This window comes from Schistocerca piceifrons, chromosome 1 (assembly GCF_021461385.2).
Source record: "Schistocerca piceifrons isolate TAMUIC-IGC-003096 chromosome 1, iqSchPice1.1, whole genome shotgun sequence".
Lineage (NCBI taxonomy): Eukaryota > Metazoa > Arthropoda > Insecta > Orthoptera > Acrididae > Schistocerca > Schistocerca piceifrons.
Window position 1 is genome coordinate 518833196 of NC_060138.1, and position 24238 is coordinate 518857433.

A 24238-nucleotide genomic window follows, 5' to 3' on the forward strand; every position below is an offset into this window, starting at 1 on the left:
CTCATTCTTCCTGTTTCTTTTCTTTGTTCACGGCGCAGCTGGACTGGCTGTCAGCCTCTGCTCTTTTCCTGGGAATGAATAACTGTCATTGAGAATGAATAACTCTTTTATATCATGAAGTCTCTTTTGACGTTCACCAATCTCACTACATAACCTGTACAACTTGTATAATTATCTTTCGGTCTCGAGAATGACTGCGAAGTTCTCGGTTGAAATAGAAGCCGTGTGGCAGGTCATAAATCGTCGCCACTGTTACCCACACTGTCTGGGAGCTGTGGACAGGTTAGGAATGGGTCGTGTTCTCACCTTCTGCCACACCAGGGTCAGAGTCTAACTGTTCGTCCACCAACGCGGCTTGTGAACTGAGCCATGGGTTCACCATGCAATTGAGTGCAGCACAAAGTACACATATTCGCGACAAGCTTTCCAGTGCCTGCTGTGAGTGCAGAGCACACGATTCCGCTGAATGTAGCCTGACGCTGCCGCTCACAGCCACCTTCCCCTTAGTTGGCTGTTGCCCAATGGAGTCGCTCACCAGGTGCCTGCCCGCTGGCTCTACTGAGAGCGTCGCCAAGTCTACATGGGCACCACCCACCAGTTGCCGCACGACTTAGCCTGCCAGCCACGTTGTCGATACCGCAGACCATAATGTTTAATGCCACTTAGTCACTTGGCACATTTCATTCCGTTAATCACTGATCACCAGCATTATGACACCGTCACCAAAGTGGCATCAGACCGCTGCAGTCTATAGCTGTGTAGACCATCACCTCATACTTGCTTCCCGTCGTTGAGCTGTGCCAAGTCGCTGCCGACCTGTAGCCACATCTTACTTGCTAGTAGCCGCTTGCTGCAGATCATACTGCCATCCAGTTGCACGGCCTACATTACTCTGTGCCATGTGGCCCATCCGTCACCTGTCTGTCGAAGCAGCCTGCTTGCAGGTGCTCTGCCTGAGGGTTCTAGCGTCTTCCTGAAGGCCACGTTGCTGTTGCGCTGTTGCAGAACTGTTCACCCTGCCAAAGTCCTTCTGTCACATGCATACTCTCTCTGCTGACCACGCGTGTGGTTGCTGCCATCAAACCCAGAATGGATAAGATTTTCACACTGCCCAAGTCCATGTGCCACATGCATACTCTTTGTGCTGACCACGCGTGCGGTTGCTGCAATGAAGCACAGAATGGATACGTTCCCTTCACTGCTGGCTCATTGATAGCGAAAAGGAACTTCTGACCAAAATTATTGCTTTAAATGTACAAAAACCCAAAGAACTTTCTGACATCACCAGCAATCGTATCATTTGGAGAAGGTTGGTGTGTGCTGAAATGCAGATCTATAGGGTTAAACTAAATGGTGACAGATTAGAACATAGGTTTATTTCACGTGACTAGTGGCTATACTATGACGTTAGTGATGCTATCACTAGGAGGAGATGTATAACGGGGTACATGGAAAGGTGTCGGCGAGTAGCACCTTGCCAGAAGAGGTGGAAGTGTAGACGACCCAAGGTGTTGATCTAATATCAAAATTATTAACAACCAGGCATGACTAGATCAGTATATCTGCAGCAGACAGCCATCAGGTTGCTGGTAATATCCTCAGGAACTGACAGCATAGACGGCATGGATGCGACAGTTTCCGATTTGGTCACCGTATAGGCAGGGGCGTTGACCGACTGATTGGCTGTGACTGCGAGCTGACTTTGGGCCTCGGCTTTTCTTCCACGCAACTACTGTTATATGCTGCTACAGATACATTAGTGACTGGTGAAGTGCTGTAATTCTATAGGCACAACATTTAGTTTGTTTATCATGTACTCTATTGCACTACCCACACTGTTTTGTTAAACAAACCGTGACGAGCAGTGAGGACACTGCCATGAACAGCATTCTTTAGCGATGTATGCCCTTAAGTGTTATTTTTAAGTTGGATTCTGTTATTAAATTTTCTTGCTAATAATATTTATTCCGTGATTGTGGTGTGGACTATTAGAGAAAACCCGTGGATCTGTATTTCTTAGAAATTATGTTCTTATTCTGATTATTAGGCAGTGTTGTCAACTACTATCAAGGACCTTCCGCCTGCCAAGATGTTGATTACCAGCTACAGAGTGTCCGAGTTGGACGTGGCATTCCCTTCTGATTAGCTTAGGTCTCATGACAAACACTGTCTCTTTTATCTTTCGTAAGAAATTTATTACCGCTAGGGTGTGTCCCTATTAAATTATCTAAGGCAGAATCGAAATCTACTATGCACACAATAGGCGGCTGTAATTTTTAAACCTGGTGAGACTGAGTTCTTACTTCAAGCCCGGATACCGAAGCTGCAGTGACGTGCAGGCTTCGGAAGGTAAGATTCATACCATTACACTCTTCATTCCTAATGTGTCTTTCAGATTACCAGCGGGAATAGGAGGCTTTGGGCCCATAGGTACCTGCACTGTCGTTACCGACGATCAGCATCTGCTGCCACGGAAACCAGCAAGACACTGTGTGAAATGCCAAATTGTGGGAATAAAACATTATCTCTTTCTTGTTTCACCACACCTATTTGCTATGTCTTGGTTGCTCGTTTCCTACCTGGCTCTTTTTCATTACTGATACTTGCTCTATAAAACTAGATTACACAAAGAATATGAAAGTGATGGTGGTAGTATACTGGGTATAATATAATTTAGGAAGTTAATTCTTTATTAAGTACTTTATAATATATAACATGCACAAACTATATGTAATTTTGGTGCATGTACTTGTCAGATATTTGTAGTTATAAATGACTGAGACAATGTGTGATCTCATATTCTTCATATGTTTCAGGTTGCTGTAAACATTAGTGAGTTTTGTGAGAAAGAATTCAGTTTTTTTCAACACTACAACATAAGTATAAATGCGTAGGAATAAGGTGTTGAAGTATATTCTTTCTCATTTATTGTATAGGTCTTAGCTATTTTCGTGTGATAACCTGTTTGCAACATGTCAATATGGGAGGTCTTCCTTGGTAGTGGAAACATTGTTCTTAGCTTTACCCTGCCAATAAACATGTTTTTAACCTGTCACGTAACTTAATCATAGTTTTCTAATGTTACATTGCTCTGTATTTGAGTTAAAGCATCTTCTTCTGTTCATTTTCAAGAAGTAAGAGTTAAAAGTACTGCATACATTTTAATTACGACCACGGAACTGATTGCTTGCATTCTGCTTTTCTCTGTAAAGCTTTCCTCCATCGATGGTACTCTGTTCGTATTCGCTTGCTTTAACTAGCCTAATTTCACCTGAAATCTAAGTTACAATGTTCTCTTGTACACACTTGTTCTTTTCTGATCGGAATTATGTCGTCTTTACGTGGCTACACTGTGGTTCCCTTGCAGATGAAGGATTCCTAAGATGGTTGACTAAGATCTTATGAATCTTGCGTTTGCTGCACTGAGCCATCATGAAAACATTGAAACATCCAATTTCCGACGTCAGGAAACGACAAAAAAATCTGTGCTTGCCACACTGAATTAAGCTTTCCATGATTTGTTTTGTCTCCTAAGTTCACCTTTCTTTGAGGTCATTCTAACCAGCGTACACAGTTCTGCAGCGCGTGGCCGCGTCCTCTCCCCTTTCCACCCTTCGCATCTCGCAGAGCAGCGTCTTCCCCACTTTCTCAGCCTCCAAGGCCTGGCAGTGCGTTCTCATCGTCTCCTTATCCGTCCTGCGGAAGCTACGTCTCACACCACAAGGAGTACCCCCTCCTCACCAGAGTACTTTGGAACGGAAATTGTGAATTTATTTTTATGTTTTTAAGGGAATTGTTCGTTTAGTGTTCATGTTATGAAAAGTGGAATGCTAGTAAAGTAGACAACTTATTAACAAGGCTAACGCAGTTTTACTTGAAAATTTCCAGTTTTATTAGAGATTCAGTAACAGATGATTAATATCGAAAGTTCATCCTGTTTTAACCACATTATGACCTTGTATTTAGTCCTGCTGAATACAGGTGGCTCACTCTTGCCAGTTTCATGTTTTATACATCCCACACAGAATTTTAAGCAATGGAAATTTTTGTGTGATTTATCTTTCACCGGTTCCTGGGAAATGAAGCTTAAGTTTCGTTGGCCTGTTACTACTCTTATATTCTGAATTTGCCATTGAAGGAGAATGCTTAAGACATTTTTGATGCTAAGAATCACCATTTAGTATTCACATACTAGTTCTGTATCTGATCCCTTAACTGCTGTCTCTACATAGCTATAGCAATAACTATTTATGAGTGCATGAAATGTTTTGAAGCAACTGTGAAACCGTCTGTTGAATTTTTTATTGTTTGCTGAATGGTAAAAGGAAGTTTGTCACTTCTACTGTAACTGCTAATGCAGTACATTCTGTTCGCTGTGCACCTGTATTGGGTTCGGTCATTTGCAGCTGACTAAATTTGGTTTGGGGAAATCAAGGGTAACTGACTTTTGTTCCATAAAATATAGACTCTCATGGTCGGTATTTGTGATATTGATCATATTTAATTTCAGAGGGTACGTCAGTGGTCCAAAGCATATATCTCTGCCTAGCTTCTTCCTCTGTTGGAGATTTCACTACAGGCTTAAACGATTCAGAAAGCTGCTAGAAACTCAAAACAAGTTCAGCAAACCAACTTGTTTATATGTGCCCACGCAGTAGTCCTTTTGTGACGTCATCAGACCGCTGCCTAGTGCTAAATAAACGAACAGTGCCAACTCTACAAGCTGCAGGGCTTACCTCGGCGGGGTTCCTCTGTCCAAGGAAGCTGTCGAGGCCTACGACAAAGACAGGCCACGGCGCCTACGTCACGAAGATAGTCTTGCGCTCGCTCGCTCCGATCAGCAGACAAACTACGTTTCTACACCTGTTAACTCGTAACTAGGCGTGTCTGTACAAACTAAAACCGAATCTTCTACTGCAATCCGCTATTATCGAATCTTACTCTTATTAGTCCTATGACGATGGGAAGTCCATGGGCCTACTTATAATTTGTTACGGGTGTTCTTGCATACAATGAAATAAAATCATGCTAAAATGATTATCAGTTGCATAAGTGTAGTGAGTACTGTTAAGCAGAAAAGACTAAATGCTGTAAACAAGCCGTTATATCATTTATAACGAGTACTGATCTTACATTAAATTTTGCTTTAGTACTGTTAATCAGTAAGACTTCATAATAGCACATTCCAGTGGAAGATGCAATTCTCGTTAGTACTTACACGCCCACCCCTGCGAGTTAACAGGTTTACAAACGCATTTTGTCTGCTGAGCTGAGCGAGCGAGCGGGTTCAGGACTACCTTCGTGATGTACGCGCCGCGGCCTGTCTTTCTCGTGGGCCTCGGGATGCTGTCTAATGACGTCATGAACCGACAGTTGAGTAGAGGGAGATCTTAACACTTCCGCTTGATCAGCTGTCTGTGACTGCTTTCTGAGTCGTTAAAGCCTGTGATGAAGTCTCCAGAAGTGAAAGACGAAATGTTAGGCACAGAATTATGACCTTAAGCCCATAATCAAATATCAGAAATATTAAATACTCCTTGCAATTGTTTAAATATAAAATAGAACCTTTCTACAGTAGTACAATATTGTGGGCTCTACATTTTATTGAGTGTCTTTAATAGCTTTTTAACAATTGAACCTAATTCTTTTTATGCATTTGTTGTGAAGGAACAGATTAATTATCAGTTTCATATTACATTTAAAATGGAATTTATTATTTAATTCTTAAATTATGATAGGTGGAATGTTAATTATATAGATAATTGATTTACAAGGCTAATGTAGTTTTCTGGAGAATTTCCACTTTATTGTGGGTTTAGTAATAGGGGATTAATCTTAAAAATTCTTAATGAGTCAACTGACGTTTGTATTTGGATTCCATTCTACAATAACCGTATTGAACGACATTGTTGACTAATTTTAATTAATTTCGTTAAATGAAACCACTCGTTTTCACATCTAACCGAAGATTCATAAACACTGGCTCGCTTGCATTGCTCTTCAGCATTTGAAGGAATTTACTTGCAATCACGACAGGTAAGGACTCGTTCGGACACACACTCGGTGACACAATTTCTTGTGCTGCTAAGGCAATGACATCGCAGTTTTCTGTTCTGCCAATATCGATGGGCAGTTGCCTGTGACACTAACCTGATTTATTTTTTGGCCTCCCATGTTCAGTTTTTATCCTCCTGCTGTGCTACCAACGCTATTCTGTGTTTCTTCTTTTGTCAACGAAGGGTTCCTCACACTTAACCCCTTGTGACTGTACCAGTTTTTATATCTCGCTTTGCCATCCATGATTACTGAGGCAGCGTGCTCTCCTTCTTACAGATTCTGTCTAGTTATGTTCCCTGAAGATCTCCTGCTGGGACTGAGCTTTGAGCTTTTTATATTCTCCCTGCCCATGATTAATAATCAGCTGACTTCCTTACCAATAACTTCTTATTCTGATATTTCATTTTAGTAACTCCTTTGAAGTATTCAGAAATACCTTTCCAAACTTAATTGCACATGTGTACACAAGAGTTGTAGTTATTTCTACGATTTGCTGTGAGACTATCTATATATGCTAGAGAAATAAGACATCCTACATTGAAAGTTGGAATTTCATTCTTACCATAACTAAGTATATGAGAATAATTCGTCATAAAGTAGAACATGTTGTTTCTTAGTATTTCTATTTTTGACATGACATGAGAGCATGTGTATTGGGAGAAAGTTAGGATTCCGCAAAATCAATGAAACGACAATGGCCTAGATCTGTCTACTTAGTGATCGTATGTCTCATTATTGGAGAATACTACAACAAGACAAACATTTGTAATTTATTTGAATGAATGTTACAAGTTTATTTCAAAAGATTACTTTCATTTTGATGATTGGAATTGTAACCGTAAGGATTAAGAGAAATTTAAGTATATAAAAATCGACATCCCTATGAAAACGCTACAGACATCATCTGTAAGACAACAATCACATAGACTCTACGCACCTACTGGGCAAGCTGCATTTCTGAAGGAGTGTTTGCTGCCCTTTTGTAAATCTGGTGAAACACCATTTCCCATGGAAGGGGGAGAAGTATGTACAGGATGGCCATAAAGTCGAGAATATTTTAGAGAACTGGTGAAAAATATTTGTTTCAAATATACCGGCCACACTTTTCAAGCATTTTCCAAGCTTCACTCCTTATGCAATTTCAGCGCCTACATACCAACTAAGTTCGCTTTTCAGCACAGGAGTTCACTCTGGTAATAGCTGCTGACATGAGATGACTGAAACGATCTTCTGAATAAACCAGCATACCCACACTATTGTGTTAATCAAAAGCGAACATGAGAACTGAATCACGCAAGTGATCACTAGTGAGTGCCGGGTCCACCCCAACCCTCATCTCAGAGCGAAACATCACTGAAAATATATCCAAAGTTCGATTAATTTAACTCTCTTTTTTCGCCACATCCCTTCTGCTATTCACCCACACTCCTGCATATCCTCGACGCAAACTAACGTCTTACATTTTGTGCAACCGACAACTCACAGCGTGGAGAGTGATTGGGCAGTAATATATCCAGGTATTCTTTGATGCCATATTATTGTGTTAGGAGATGATACTGCAGCACATGAGATCGCCATGCCTTATTGAAAACTCAGGATCGTAGGTAACGTGCTATTCTGTAACTATGCTAAATTACGTATTTTCATGTAGCCAGCCTATATGTGAGCTGTAGTTCAACAACTGATATCCGAAATTAACCACCACTCATTAATTTATGTTTAATTTTAAATTATTCACTTACCTATGAATTATTTTATTACATAGCACAGTGGCTAATAATTTCACTTATTTTATGAATATGTTAACGACTTTCTGTTTTTACTACACTTTCAAACAGTGATTACAGAAGTGGACAATAAACAAATAACTCATTTCATTGTAATTTTCAAATGAGACGGTGAATGCAAGCATTGCTAAGAATATATCTCCTGTGCTACATCAAAATGAAGAAGAAGGGAATCAGTTTAATTCCTCTATTACTATTTAGTTATTATTATTATTATTAGTATTACACTTTTCTTCATTGGGCAATGTAAACTTAAATGTTAATTCAGTCGCCTAAACGCAGTTATTTCTATAGTTGTCTTCTGAATAAACAGTGTTCCTTTTTTGTCATCTTAGTGTAGATATACGTCTCTTAAAATCTAACCCCAGCGATATTGTCTTATATAGCATATTACGTAGCTGTTATCTTCCCATGTGAATCGTAAAAGATAGGTAAAATACTATTTACTTCAGAGCGGTAGGAAAAGTTCATAGTTCCCAGTGTTCTGGAAAACACCTCAGTAACAAGCATACTGATTCTAGATCTTGCTAATACGGTAGTGTACAAGAGAGCTGAATATTTCAGGTAAGGTGTCGGAAGAAACTGTCTTCCGCGTTTATAAGCCGTTACCGATGCCATACACTTCATTATAGATATTTGTGCCCCGAATTAAGAGGATGGCGTAAAAGGAAGCTGCCATAAGAAGTATTGTTTCTTTCCTTAATTTTTTTCAGGTCGCTCTTTTCATTGGAGAAGGTGGAACACTACACGAACTGGTGCGGCTAATGAACGCCACAAGGCGGCAATACGGTAGTGGTGAGACCACTGACTGTATCCGAAACCATTACACAAGAATGATGGACACGCTGTACCGATGCTTCCAGGTGTGTGTTTTTCTTTGCCCTTCAATGTCTGTAGTAACTTCTTGTTGCTTTGTAAGGCTTCTTGAAGTAATGTTACTGTTTTTTTATTTCTATTCAACTAACACAAAACTACACTCTTTTTTTTTGTAATCTGATACAGAATGGAGTGGAATTTTTTTGCGCCATTATGACAACTTCCTTCACAAGAACACGATATCTATTGGTCCGTTGGATAACCTTTGCTGTAAATACCGCGTAAATAAACTTGCATTGTAATTATGTTATATCCTTCACAATATTAATTTTATAGTATTTGGTGCCCGCCATCATTTACCTGTAACTATTTTCGTTCTTCTTATGATCCACTTTTTGATTTAATTTAAATGGCATTAGCAAACATCATATATGTAGCCAGTAAAATTGTACTTCGGGTGATTTACAAAGACATTACGTTTAATTATGCAAATATCATTAACTGGTTACATTGTTATCCATATGCAGTAGAAATATATAAGAAATAACACAGTTACTTTACATATATATCTACTCTGAAAATAGTTTCATACAGAACACCAAATTAGGGAAAGTGGAAGACTTAATTTGCAGATATAGATGACTGTTTACGAAGACATGGCCAAAATCTCAAAGTCTTCAAATTTAGTATACCAACGAATGCAATGAAACCACCAGCCTGCCTGCCATCTTCATTGGCCTGAGATCTGCTGCATTTGTACTGTGATTTTTAATCTGTATTTTGGCCTATGCCAGTTATTTATAAGTCGCACTTATGTAAATTAAACTTACGCAGTGAGATAGTAACAGCATATAGTAACAGCACTTAGTCAGCATTTTATTTATACTCTGTATCTTGTAGCTAGTTACTATTAGTGTCTGACTTAGAACATTCCTCAGGTCAGCCTCAAAATTCTTGAAGCGATAGCAACTTCCAAAGTATAGAGTTATAACGCAATGTAAATGTCTGCACAGCATTCGTATGCCCATTACGGATGTCACACAAAATTCGCTTAGTATCACACAATGGAACTATGAACTCAAGGAATCATCTTACCTTCTATCTGGAGTCAGGCAGCTAAGAAGCACATTTGTGTTATTCGTATTAGGCAGATAATCGCATCTCAGTTCTGAAATTAGTATGTGGTATCGTCATTTGTTGGAGCTGACCTTCAGTAATGGCCTTGTTTGAAAAATCGGGAACTCTCTCATTAGATACCGAGCTCCATATGCCGCTGTCCAGAACAATCCGACACCAAAAGTTCAGTTGGCATCCCCTAACCTTTTTTTTGTTTTTGTTTTGAATATCCCAAGCATTGTAAGATACAAAAGTCATGAAAACATGCAAAATGACTATATGGCTTTTCGTAACAAGAGTATCAGTTATTTTCAAGTAAACAGGAGCAGTTTTGTATGTGTGACTGAATAACCCGTTGACTGACATATTCAAGCGATTTTTCTGTGTTTGTACAAATTATCCATTCCTGCGTGGGAGAGAATTATCATACGAAGACGATAATTGTGAAATCTGATTTTCCCAAGGTGTTACCTTTTCTTGCTAAGAGTTTTTTAGTTGCATGGGTGTCACCTGACACGATATAGCATGCATGCAACAGGTTTGTAAGTAGGGAATAACAATCGATAGACATGCTAGGAGAATGATTCTCCCACAAAGAGGTTCCTACTCAATGGTCTGAAGATGACCACAGTAGTGGTCGAAACCGGTCACCTTGTTAAATAAATTGTGGTCAAGACTGTTTTTAATAGTAATTATTTATAAGACATTGATCACTGCTGTTCCCATAATGCATTTAAAAGTAATAATAATTTTTAATGTAGTTAGCTGTGGTGAAGCATCAGGAATGAGATGTTGGCGCAGAGAACACAACAGGAACCGAACTGCCTGGAAGTCCCATATTGAAAACGTAATTAAATAAGATACATTAGCAAATCATTAACAGTAATTTCGTTTTTCTAATCTAGATCACAATTCACTCTCTCCTCCCACATTAATAGAGCTTGTTGAGGCTTTCTTTTTCTGTCTCTCATTTAAAAGAAGTATAAAATAATAAGTCTTCGCTAAGTACACTACAAATGTTTTGTAGAGTCGTAAAACAATCTATATATAAACCTAGGATTGTTAAAATTAATTTGAGAGGTCTCTGTCACACTGTAGCTGTCATGCTGTAATTGCATCCTTCCTGCAGCTATCAGTAATGTAGACTACCTACCTGTATGTGTGCTTGCCTGCTTTGCACAGTATTTTGGCTAACACATGTTCTGAGCATTTATAGGTTTGGTCAAGTTTCTTTTGGGAACATTGTTTCATTCAGTCTTTATATTAAGTGTCAACTGCCATCTTAAGATGTTACTTTTTATCCACATGTGGTTTGTGACAACTGAAATGTGGAAATAGCATATTGACACACAATTTGCAAGCCCACAGTCATGCTTAAAGCATCAATTTTGCCAGATGGGTGTCTGTGTCCATCTCTCCCTCTCTCTCTCTCTGTGTATGTGTGTGTGCGTGTGCGTGTGTGTGTGTCACTTGAAAAGAATCACATAACGGATTATTATATGGATCTGTTGTGCCTTACACCAAGTGTGGTACAAAGTCGAGCTATAGATGTTTACAAGTTTTGCTTAATATGTAAGTCCATGGGAAAAGAATGTGTCTGTGTGTGTGTGTGTGTCACTTGAAAAGCATCACAGAATGTATTATTATGTCGATCTGTTGTGCCTTACACGAAGTGTGGTACAAAGTATAGCTATAGATGTTTACAAGTTTTGCTTAACATTTAAGTTCATGGGAAAAGTGTGTGTGTGTGTTGCTCCTATTGTAGATGAATAAATAAGTTAAAATTTTTATATAATTTTTATTTTGTGTTACTAGTGTGAGTTGACAGGTATACTATTTAAAATAAATATCATTTTCGTATTTTTAATTGATAATAAATGTCGTTCAGACACTTATGAATGTGTTAGCTGGTGAAGTACTAGGCTATGACTGGGAGGGGGGATTGTGATGTCATGGGTATGCCCTAATGCCCTACGTGACCTTTAGCCGACATCTAAACGTCGAGCTATATCACGTCCCTCATCCCCCACAGCCAGACTACTTTAGTTCCAATCTTATTACTGGTAGGCAGCATATTGTTTACTTCCAACCATTAATTCCTAAGGACAGAAGGATAATCGCAGCAGACAGTGCCCGTGATGCTTGCCCTGATTTTCAGGTGATGGCTGTTCCCTCGCTGATGTGGTGGGTGGTCTCTCCGCTGCTTTCCAGTGGCGTCCAGAAAGAAGGCCAGGAAAACCAGCGACAGCTACCTGCACCTCTCTGGCTACCTGCAGACATACACTCGTCGCCGATGTACGAACTGCTTTACGTCACCCAGATCTTCTGTCTGACACTAACAGCAGAGGTTACGATGTGTTTGGACGTTTTCTTTGTTCGCCTCATGATGATGATTGCAGCTGAGATTGAAGTTTTGAATCACAATATTTCAACAATGCGTGATTTCCACTTGAAGAGTGCAATATCAGATAACCATCTACGTGGGTTGAAAGGCAGCGAGCTGCCGTCGATGGTGTCCGATAGAGATCAATCATTTCCAGCTGCAGACAACACCACACAGAGTGGTTCAGATAAGGAGATGTTCTCAAGGCTAGTGAAGAATGTTCTTCATCATCAGACAGTTCTCAGGTTAGCACTAGAACACAAATGAAATCCACATTTTTCACGTTCTTGAGCAGTTAATATCATACAACTTCCATACAATGTTATGAATAGAGCTTTTAGAGAAGTTGCACTGTAGTAGCGTAAATATGGTGACAAATATTTGTAAGATTTTACGTTGTGCTCGAAATAATTCTGAAATTACTAACGAAATGTAGTCTACACAAATTTCTATACACTATCGCCAACATTTCTCGAAAATGCGGTATCAATACCCGTTGCATGCTGTAACAAAGTCTTGACTTGCTATTTCTCTGTAATATATCGGATTTGAAGGTATTGGACTGTTACATACAGAGAACATGTAATCATTTTATTAAGCAGTCATTCCCTAAATCATACCACCTTCATCCTATGGGAATAAATATGTATAACGTTGGGTTGAGCTCTATTGCACCTCCAAGACAAAGGAACGAGAGTGATTTACTCTTAATGTAGCGGTTATTAAACTTGAAACCAACTACCCAATGTACCAAAAAAATAAATTTAATAATCGACGCTGCAAATGTATTTTTTTTAACATCTGCACGCATCTTTACAAAATCAATGTTTATTTATTAGTAGTTTGGTTACAATATAACTCTCAAGTCTGTCTACTTGACAGAAAATAGTAAAAATATAGTAGGTCAGATATGATTCAGCTTACATAAACGTGTGAGCAATCAATATATAACTATTTTATATACCACTTAAGATACTCGGATAATGTCATCGTATTAAAAGAATATGTTGATACCTCTTAGGTGTCATACGTCATATACAGTTTGGGTTGACAGGCGTAGTAGAACGTAACACATTAGAAGAATAGAAAACCACCGGAACATAGGAGCCTATAACTTAATACTGCGTATCTACTGACAATACAAAAGAATGGCAATGATGTGCCCGTTATATGTGAAAGGAACGGAGCAGCAAATGTGCTCAGGTGTCTCAAAAATTGTGATTTCTTCTTCGGGACAACTGCTTGACATAAATACGTGGTAAACAACGTCCTCATTCCGAATGGAACGTCATTTTGAGGATCTTTCACAAAGCTTCTGTTAAATGTTGGCGGTATACAATCTTGAACGACCAGTCAACAACCAATGACAGAAATGTAGAAGATATGTTAGATCGAAGCTACTGTTTCGCTACATTTTGTAATACTGAACTGTAATTCACAGTTTTACGAGCGTATACGCTTACTGTGTACGATTATCTCCTTCTGGAAACCTAGCAGTTATTTACAGAACAGACTCTAAAAATACCGAGATAACAGAGACACTAAGAGCATAAAAATTAAGACACCTGTAACTCTAACCTAAAACAACTCAGAAACATGGATATTTACTGGTACTGAGATAAGCGTGACAGCCAGAAAATATGGTCCTATGACTATTCGTCACGTGTAGATAATGAGAATTGGAGTCCGCAGCTAGTGGTCCAACAGTCAGTGTCGCTATCTCTAGATCGTGGTTACCAGGTTCAGTTTTCGGCAGATTCGGAAATTTTCTTTGGTCAAGGACTGTGTCGTTCCCATGACTTCGTCTTTTCATGATCACAAAGAGGCGCAAGTTGCAGATGCGGCGCCAAACAAAAGACCTAGGCCAGGCGGCTGAACAACTCAGATGACATCTCGCGGCAAATAATGCCTTGCTATGATTTCATCTAGTGAATATTGGGATGTTATACAAGACCCGCTTCAGAAGGGAAAATTTAGTAAAATTTAATGCTTAATTTGGTGTCATAACTGCCATCCATGGTAGGACATACAGGCAGTTAGCTAGTCCATCAGTTACCGGAATGTACAATCGATCATTAAACAATATGGCAACATACTGATGCATTACATAATACGTCAAGATATGTTTTTACACGAAAGCTGTAATTTTTACTTAACCGCAATCTAAGACAGAGGAAGAAGAAAATAAACGACGCAGCTCGAAGAAATTATTCAAATAGGACGAAATCGGTAGATTAATTTACGTAAACAAACAATCAAATGATTACGATTTCAGAAAAGTGGACGACTTATTCACGAAAAGAGCTTCACAAGTCGAATAAGTAAATAACGTGTTGGTTCATCTCATCATACAAGCAGTTACTAGTCTTAGCATTCATTGATATAGTTGTTTCATGTTTACCTGAGGGATATTGTGCTAAATTCTATCCAATTGGCGCGTAAAGTCCTCAAATTCCCGAGCTCGTTGCTTTGCTCTTCCCATAATGCTCCAAACGCTCTCAATTGGAGAGAGAAATCCGACTTGCTGATCAATGTAGGGTTTTGCACCCTCGAAGGCAAGCAATAGAAACTTTCACCCTGTGCGGGTCGGCACTATCTAACTAAAATGTAAGCCAGAATGGCTTGCCATGAAGGGCAACAAAACGGAGCATAGAATATTGCCTACGTACTGCTGTGCTGTAAGGTTACCGCGGATGTAAATCAAAGAGATCCCGCTATGAAAAGAAGCAGCACCCCAGACCACTACTCCTGGCTGTCGGGCGGCATGGAGGGCAACGATCATGCCAGTGTCCCACCATTGTGTGGGGTGTCTTCAGATACGCCTTCGCTGGTCATAAGGGTTCAGTTCGAAGCGGGACTCGTCACTGAAGACAAATGAGCAGCAGCGGATACCAACTTTTCTATGCCTGCCATACAGCCCGACGGCCTGGAGTGATGGTTTGGGGAGGCCATTCTGGGCTTACATTTCAGCACGCACGCGAAATATTCTATTGCTTGTCTTCGTGCTTATCAATCCCTAACTGGCCCAGTAAGGTCCCAGAAGCGCTTATAAGTTGAGGGCGTTTGAACGATTAGGGGAAGGTTATTCAACCTCTCGGAATTCCTACGATCTAACGAGCCAGTTCGAAAGAGCTTGGCATGACATTCCACAAGAGGACACTCAAGACTATGTTTCTCAATTTCCAGCCAAAGAATTGCTTGCATAAGGGTCAAAGGTAGACCTACACGATGCTGACTTTTTCAATTTGTGGAACGTTTCTGTTGAGGAAGTCTTTTTTCCTGAAATTATATTCATTTGTTGGTCTATACATGTACATAACCTCTACCGACTTCGTCATATTCTGATAATTCCTTAGTGGCGCGTCGTTGTTTTTCTTTTTCTTCTTCCAATTTCTCGTCATATATGTTCAGTTTTTCTAACGCTTATTTACACACCTATTCACATTGCGACTACACAATCAGGAATTCTTCTATGAAATATAAGGAAATGTGAGCACATCTGATTTCAGTTCGAGATTGTAGATAACTGTATTACGGATTACATCCTTTATATTACTAGATATGTGGTGAAAGATTTTTACGGCTGAATATACTCACTCCTTTCTGTGCCACATTAAGTTTGAGAGATGGTTGGTTGGTTGGTTGGTTGGTTGGGGAAGGAGACCAGACAGCGAGATCATCTGTCTCATCGGATTAAGGAAGGATGCGGAAGGAAGTCGGCCGTGCCCTTTCAAAGGAACCATCCCGGCATTTGCCTGGAGCGATTTAGGGAAATCACGGAAAACCTAAATCCGGATGGCCGGACGCGGGATTGAACCGTCGTCCTCCCGAATGCGTGTCCAATGTCTAACCACTGCGGCACCTCGCTCGGTCTAAGTTTGAGAGACCAGTAGAGTAAATTATTTATTCCTCTATTTTCATATTTATAACAGTTACTGTTGACAATAAAGTTTCGGACAAGTAAATGTGGGACATTTGTCCATATGCCAAATCGTTTAAAGAGTTGTTTAGAAGAAAATGTAAAGAGAACACCACATATTATTCATGTGGCTTGCGTCTGTGCCGCAAACACTTAGACTCTAGTAAGGCATTGTCCCAGAGTGTGATGCCATAATACACTAGTAACTAAAAATAAGGAAAAATAATCGAAATTCTTGATTGTACGATATGATATTGTCCTTAGCCCAAACGTTGCACAGCTTGGACGTTTAACAAAAATTGCAACATTATTTATTTTCTTATCAATGTAAACACCTAATATTTGGAATAATCTGTTTTCTTTATCAAGTTAAGTTATGCATTATTTATAGCGGTATAGTCAACTCTTGTGCCTCGCAAAATGGTGTGTAATGTGTTGTACCTAATTTCAGCAACTGTCCATTAGCTAGAAGTCAATTACTGTTTTTCTAGAAAGTATTGTTTACATTTTCAAGTGTTGAAGTAACTTCATTGCCCTAGACTGTTATATATACATTGTCAGTAAGGAAAACTATTTCTTCATTTTCGGTATATGTTGGAAGTCATGAAATTAGAACAAGAGCGGACAAATAACGATCTCTGTGCTATTCGTCATCAGAAGATGACGTATAGTTGCTTAGGCTTTCCGAGTTTCATAATGCAATAGTGTGTCGTATCAGCTAGAAACAATTAAAAATATTTACCAATAAAGAGTCAGTTGATGAACAATGGCTTGAGAGTCAAAAATAAAAGTCTATGGATACTTATTACGTAATGCCGCCCCTATCTCGACTGAGGTGGTATTCCTCCTACACGTTGGTCACGTAGTTGAAGATGGCGGGGTGAAACGTTGAAACTGGTCGCATATATAAATTACAGTCAAAATATACAGGGTGAGTCACTAACTATTTCCACCTAGAATAAATCCTAAAATAAGGAATTGAAATGTTGATGGGACAAATGTTGTATGAGACAATGGGGGCCATAATATGACGTTGGTTTTTTGTTGCTGGGTGGGCTATCTTCTCAACTCTATTTTCAAATGGGATGCAATAGTTTTGTAGTCATTTTCTGACAGCGGCTATCGAGACGAATCCAGTGAAGTGTAGCAGTAATTTCTTTGAAGGTCAACCAAGGTCACACAGGTGGCATAAACGTCCATTTTCAGAAGGTGTTCGAAGTGATGACCATTGGTATCAGTGCAGTGCTGCAATCTTCTTAACATGGTTTTAGTGGCATACCCTATCACATAGACATCTATCGAAGCACATGCTATGACATTTCTCTCTGGCATACCTTCAGGTGTAGTTAGAACGTCTTTATAAAAAATGTCTTTTGGTAATCCCCACAAGAGAAAATCTTGAGGCATCAAGTCTGGCGAACGAGTCAGCCACGACTCATCCCCTCCGCATCCAATCCAACGATTTGGGAATTCTCTCCTTAACTCATTTCTAGCCAGCAGTGAAGAATGTGCCGGACACCAATCGTGTTCATACCACATTCTGTTCCTTGTTCCAAAAGGTATTTTTTCCTATACCAGACCTAATGTGTCTTGCAGGAATGTGGTGTACTTCCTACCATTAAGATTTCCTTCGATGAAATAGGGTCTGTAATTCCGTCCTGCAGAATCCCACACCATACATTCACCGATCACGGTTTTTGGTGTGCAACTTGCCGCAGCCAATATGAATTCTCAACTGACAATACTGTATGTTATGCACATTAACATTTCCATGGTTCGTGAATGTAGCCTCGTCAGTAAATAAAACAAATTAATAAATGTGTCATCCCTCTGAATCTGAAGTTGAGCCCATACAGTGCGACGCATACAATCCGTACCAGTTAATTCTTGGTGGAGACTGATATGGTAAGGATAATATTTATGGCAATGCAGAACAGTACTTTGGTTCATGCCAGATTCCCTTGTGATTTGACGCGAACCAACACAGTGGCAAGAGTACCGATTTAGGTTTCCTCGTCAGTAGCTTTGCTTTGCCGTGTATCTTTCTGATGCTTTAGAGTTCCAGTTGTTCTCAATTTGTTATACACATATTTAAAGATACGGCATGTAAGGTGAGTACGTTGAGGATATCTTTCAGCGTACAAGTCTCTAGCTCTCATTAAATTTCGTTGCCATTCTCCGTATATCGACTCGTTCTTCGAAGGAATACATCATTCAAATTCTCTTAATGAGACGATACTAGTTTTACCGTTCCTATTAGTGTTGTATTGTGAAACCGTCAAATGATGTTGACATGTCAATGGCACGTAAAATGGATACGCCGTATTCGGCGAATATTTAATATTTACACGATATACGAGAGAGAATTGTAAGAGCATGTCCTTCAATATGGGCCGAAGTCATGAGGAATACCAGTCAATCCATGATAAGAAGATTGCAGCACTGTACTGATACCAATCGTCATCACCTTCTACAAATGGACGTTCATGCCACCTGTGTGACCTTCGTTGACCTACAAAGACCTTACTGCTACACATCACTGGATTCGCCTCGCTAGCCGCTATCAGAAAATAAGTGCCAAACTACAGCAACAAAAAACGAACGTTACATTACGGCCTCCATTTTACCATGCAACATCTATCCCACAAACTTTTCAGCTGCTATCATACTTTCGGAGTTATTCTAGGTGGCAATAGTTAGTGACTCACCTTGTAGATGGTTGATGGTACTTTTGATTTAATATTTTCATAAAGTACCAACTGGCAACATTTGTAGTTATTTAAATTCTGTATAACCTGATTCGTGGAACGACAAGGAGCATGTGTCCTTAGGTGACAGGTTTGACAAGATGCACCATGGAGGCGCAGAGCCACGTTCAGATAGGCCGATGACTGTAAAGTGACAGTGGATTCATGGCCCGACTACAGATACAACTTTGGACGCTAATTTAATGCCGCATGACACCAGCCTCTGATAACTTCTGATAAGAGTCTTTTCTCTCTCGCAATTCTCCAGAGCTGTTCGTACTTTACAATGCTTCTAGTGACTGCAACTTCTGTTATCTCTCACCCTTCGGACTCTGAAATCTGTGGGAGCAACAGTCGAATACTTTGTTTGAACTAACTCTGAGAGATAGACGCCTGTGTAATAGTTTAGTCTGAATGAAATGAAGGAGTTTTATGCAGAACCTTGAGTGCATGAGGCTCCTACAAGTACCCTTCTTGAGTCACAAAATCCACATTTCTCAAAGGGTTCCTGTGACAGTGTTTGACGCTGGTCCGAGCAGTCACCAACCATCAGTGGAAGTTTGTCTTTCAGCACTTGATTCTAACCTCCGTAAAATTTCAGACTTAGTTGAATCCTTTAAAGCCTTCTTCTATTCTGTACCAGTGCACGACAACGGGTCGAGTCGTTTCTCCACGGAAGGGAGTATGAACATCTCAGGAAAACAACTGGCCCAACAAAGGAGCAGCTATTCCATGTAATTAATGACCACTTCTTACCAGCTATGCAGGCCGCTGTGGTTGAGCGGTTCTAGGCACTTCAGTCCGGAACCGTGGAGCTGCTACTGGCGCAGGTTTGAATCCTGCCTCGGGCATGGATGTTTGTGATGTCCTTAGGTTAGTTAGGTTTAAGTAGTTCTAAGTCTAGGGGACTTACGACCTCAGATGTTAAGTTCCATAGTGCTTAGAGGACTTCAACCATTTTACCAGCTATATTCACAGCCCGAAAGCCTACTATGACAAGAGGGCTGCCCAAGGCATCGCTAGCGTGGGTGAGCAAGCAGCCACCATGAGCTTCGTCAGTCGCCGCCACTACATTAGCTTCTGGCACCTACCACATTTTCTGGGACTAGGTGCTTGTCCCCTGGTGGAAAAATTCCAGGCTGACTCCAGCCGCTGGTCGACTTCTGACCAAGGTGCAACGGATCGTGACACAGTCATGCAGCTAAATTCCCTTCTACGCTGGTGTGGGCACCATGGCAGCACACGTCAACATTCGCAGAGGAGGGATTTCCCACTGGGTGGCTGGCAACTACTGTAATTTTTCGGCCATCGTCTACACTGCTGATGCCACTCACAAGCAGTCATGCTACGCGTAACTGGACCACGTGCTGGTAGATGACCAGCAGGTATCATTATTCCTAAGTGCATTCGCCACGTCCTACCGGTTAGGTGCTAGCCCATATTATCAGGAGCTCGCCTACCACGCTGATATGCCGAGAGGTGTGATTGCCACGTTGCGGCGTATGAGTGTAGTCATACGAGATATAGTAACATGACTCTAATTCGATGTTGTTTTATGAAGTTACCATCAGCCTACTTCTGGTAATGACCTTGTACTACAACCCAAACCTACACAGAAGTGGCCCATCAATGTCAGGTCCACCACAGTGGGTATATGAATTTTACGTTCTGACCAATTTCGTGTGTGGTACTAGGATCAAAGTATGTCCACCTACTAACTTATAATTTATCTCACTATTGGCTACAAGTGAGCCATGTGTATTTTAGTACGTAATGTAGACAATTCAGATGTGGAAATAGTTCATTTTAACGCATGTGTGCTTTCAAAGTGTGGTAGAGCAATCGAAATTTCGGTGTTAACAAGTGCTGCTTAACCTGAAAACCGTAACCTGTGTTTCGTGTTCAAAATCTTACAACTTTCGAAAAACAGTACAATTTTAGTTTATCTGCAAAGTTCTAATTTACGTTTGAATTCAGAGATCTCTAATTATACTTCCGTGACAAAATTTTGCTTTCTAGCTATCGACCTTCAATCTGTGTCTTGTTACACCACCATCTTTGGGGATGATCCATCTCAGTCTTCTGCCAGCTCCGTCTTTTTTGTGTTTTAACCTACGTAAATTTTTCTTTTGAGGTTGAGGAGTTTCCTTTTGCATATTACGAAAGTATATAGTTAAACGATGTAAGACATAATACATGTTATCAATACGCATCATTTTTAGTAAGATTTGTTGTGCTATAGTGTCGGAACAAGTAACGTAAATGGATAACCATAAATTTAACATTTTTTTTTCTACTAGTAACATTCATTTGGTCTTAGCTGAAGCAGTTAACTGCCCACTTCGCAGCTACATGTGTTTACATAATACACACAAGTTACACACAGAAATAGCATGGGTCACTTTTTATGCATCAGTTTTGACGGACATGGCAATCTTTAGTTTTTACCTTAATAAATATGTATTACTGTTGTACTGCAACGTTTGGCGCTATCGTCAGATGATGGCAAACGTTTGATACTGCAAGACAAAGTCGGTATCCCACCATGGAGTCGCTATACTGTTTAGATAACTGCGAAAGCTTGCAAAACCCTTGTAATATACCTATATGAATGTGTATTACAACTGTTCAATATGCTATTGCATCAGAGAGTCGTGTAGTTTCCATTGTGTTTCAAGAGAGAACAACAAACGTTTTGAACTGCAAGATGTAAAATGCAGTGTGACTAGGACCTCCTGTCGGGTAGGCCGTTCGCCTGGTGCCAGTCTTTCGATTTGACGCCACTTCGGCGACTTGAACGTCGATGGGCATGAAATGATGGTGATTAGGACAACATAACACCCAGTCCCTGAGCGGAGAAAATCTCCGACCAAACCGGGAATACAACCCGGGCTCTTGGGACTGACATTCTGTCGCGCTGATCACTCACCTACCTGGGGCGAACAGCTGCAGGATGAAATTAATTCCCTAACATCGTGTCACCATAATGTTTAGCTGACCCTGATAGCAATATTAGAGACGAGTTTTTGACGGACTTAGACGTTTCCACGTTCATTTAGGTGATTCTAATTGACAAGAGAACATTTAGGCATAAGTTAAATGGGCAGTGACGCCCACGTACGTTTAGTAACGCAGAATGTGTGTTATACTACGCTGTGCTGAGAGTCAGATGAATTGGATTTTAGCAAGATAACTTTTTTCGGAACAAAAAGAACTCACACAGCAAATTCACTGCTGATGGCAGCCTGCTAGCCTTGTGCCAATTGACAGGCTTTGTAAAACAATTTAGAAGAGGAAAATAATTTATTTGAGCCTCTATTATGCCGTGCACAGCCTAGTGTACGAATACTAAAGTTTGCTTTTACGCAAAGGTTCCTTTACATACTTTTTTGGGTAAATGCTTTTCAATGTAGTCTCTGCTTTTGGATACTTTTACCACAGTTAAGATGACTAAATCGTGATTGCATGTCCTTATCTGCTGTCAGCTCTCGAGAAAGATAACTCACCAACCTCTCACTGCTATTCTACCTTCTGCAGTGACACCTCTCGATAATGTCAACAAAAATGCCATAACAGATAGTAGTAGCTGGAGCTATTAGCAAAGGTTCAGTTATGGACATGCCTGGAAACGTAGCGAATAAAATTGTGACATCTGCCTTGTTTCAAAATATGGATTCCGGAATCATTTTTTCAGGCAGTTTCAACGTTACTCAACTTCAGTGAAATGTACGAATTACATTTTGTTCCGTTTTCCTTTCTGTTACTTACTGACGATACAAGACAATAGTAAAGTGGTTAGTGGTGGAAACAGTATAGAGAATGCATTGAATACATTGTACTAAATAAACAAGTAAATGAAATACGCGAAAAAAACGTAAGTACAGACCATCAATTAATATCCATTGTGAAAATGACTGCAAATCCATACGTATACTTCTTTTTAGAAAATAAAATACATGTGTTGGAAATTTGGACGGTATTTAGGTACGAAAATCTCATTGAAAGGAATGTGTCAGTACTATAAAATTTTTATCAAAGATCTCGAAAAGCTCTTGACAGGTTTTCTTCAAAATATTACACACTGGCCTAAAGACCGGACGTTACCTTCATATAAGCAAGGGAAAAAGGATTTTAGCAAATATCTCAGAAAGTTCTTGAGCGATTTGCATCAAATTTTCACAAAATTTACTACAGACTTTTACAAGATACACTAATAAACGGACGGATATAGGCCATATATTTTAGAAGTATGTATGGTACATAAATATAAATGTAATACATTAAGAGGAAACATTGCCAGTAAACATCTCGGAAAATGTTGACTGTTTTTTTGCATTTTTCTCTACACTAGAATAATCTTTTGGACGGATATAGGCTACATACATTTTAAACATATGTGGCATATAAATATATATGTGATAGATAAGGAGGAAATGTGGTTAACAAAAATCTCGGAAACCTCTTGACAAATGTACTTGAAGATTTTACACAATACTTATATAAAATTTCTGACAGGAGTAGGCAGTATTTTTTAAATACATATTATATGTAAATATATATATATAGAACATAAAAAGGAAACTTTGGTTAGCAAAAATCTTAAAAAGTTTTTGAGCAACTTATTTCAGATTCTTACAGCTGCTCTAATAAATTAAGGGACACACTGGCTGCATGTTTTCTTTTTTTTTTAATATGTAAGTATAAAAAGTATTTAATATATAAAGGGAAAAAGAAGTTAGCAAAAATCTGTAAGAGTTCTCAACTGCTTTCCTACAATACCGTTTTATGGTATTCTATTAACCTTCAGATGAGTTACATATATTTTTTTAAGAATAGAGAGAAAGAAAATGCTGTGCTGGAAAAATGTGTGGACTGCTTTTATTTCTGTTTTGCATATCAAGGTTTTTAAACAATTAGACAAACCGTTTATTTCACATACCTTATTACCCCTTATATACCTAATTTTAAACAAAAAAAATGTATGTTGTTTTTTCCTCTTTGTCGCAGTCAGTTTTAAGAGGAAAGAGAAATGTTGTATTTATAACTTATCGATTTATACTTAGAATACTCCTATGAAATACTGATCATCCGAAACTTAGCAATCTTACACATTCGTAGATTACAACTATAAGAAATACTGTCATTGTAGCTACTTTCCTCATAGACTCAGCTGTTGGAGAAGTCTGCCTTGTATCGCTAATATTAATTACCCCAAGCAAATTACCTATTCATTTTGATTGATTCCATTTCCTTATCCAGCGTTCGCCCACAATAACAATAAACGAGGCTGAGATCTGAAAGAAAGGGTAAGAGGAGGATGCGAGGAGGAGATGGACTGTAGGAGGGGGAGAAGCTGGAGATAGCCAAAGAGGAGGGGGGGGCGTAAATGGAGGAGATGCGTAGAGAATGGAGG

General features: G+C 39.6%; 1 protein-coding gene across 1 annotated transcript in view; it reads left to right on the top strand.

The window, feature by feature from the left end:
• The window catches only part of LOC124744971 (odorant receptor Or1-like), a 46644-nt gene that overhangs the window by 14077 nt on the left and 8329 nt on the right, over positions 1-24238 (top strand). Inside the window, exons 3-4 of the mRNA XM_047248932.1 lie at positions 8558-8707; positions 11935-12404. Coding sequence (XP_047104888.1) covers positions 8558-8707; positions 11935-12404 — 620 coding nt within the window. The remainder of the gene's footprint in view (positions 1-8557; positions 8708-11934; positions 12405-24238) is intronic.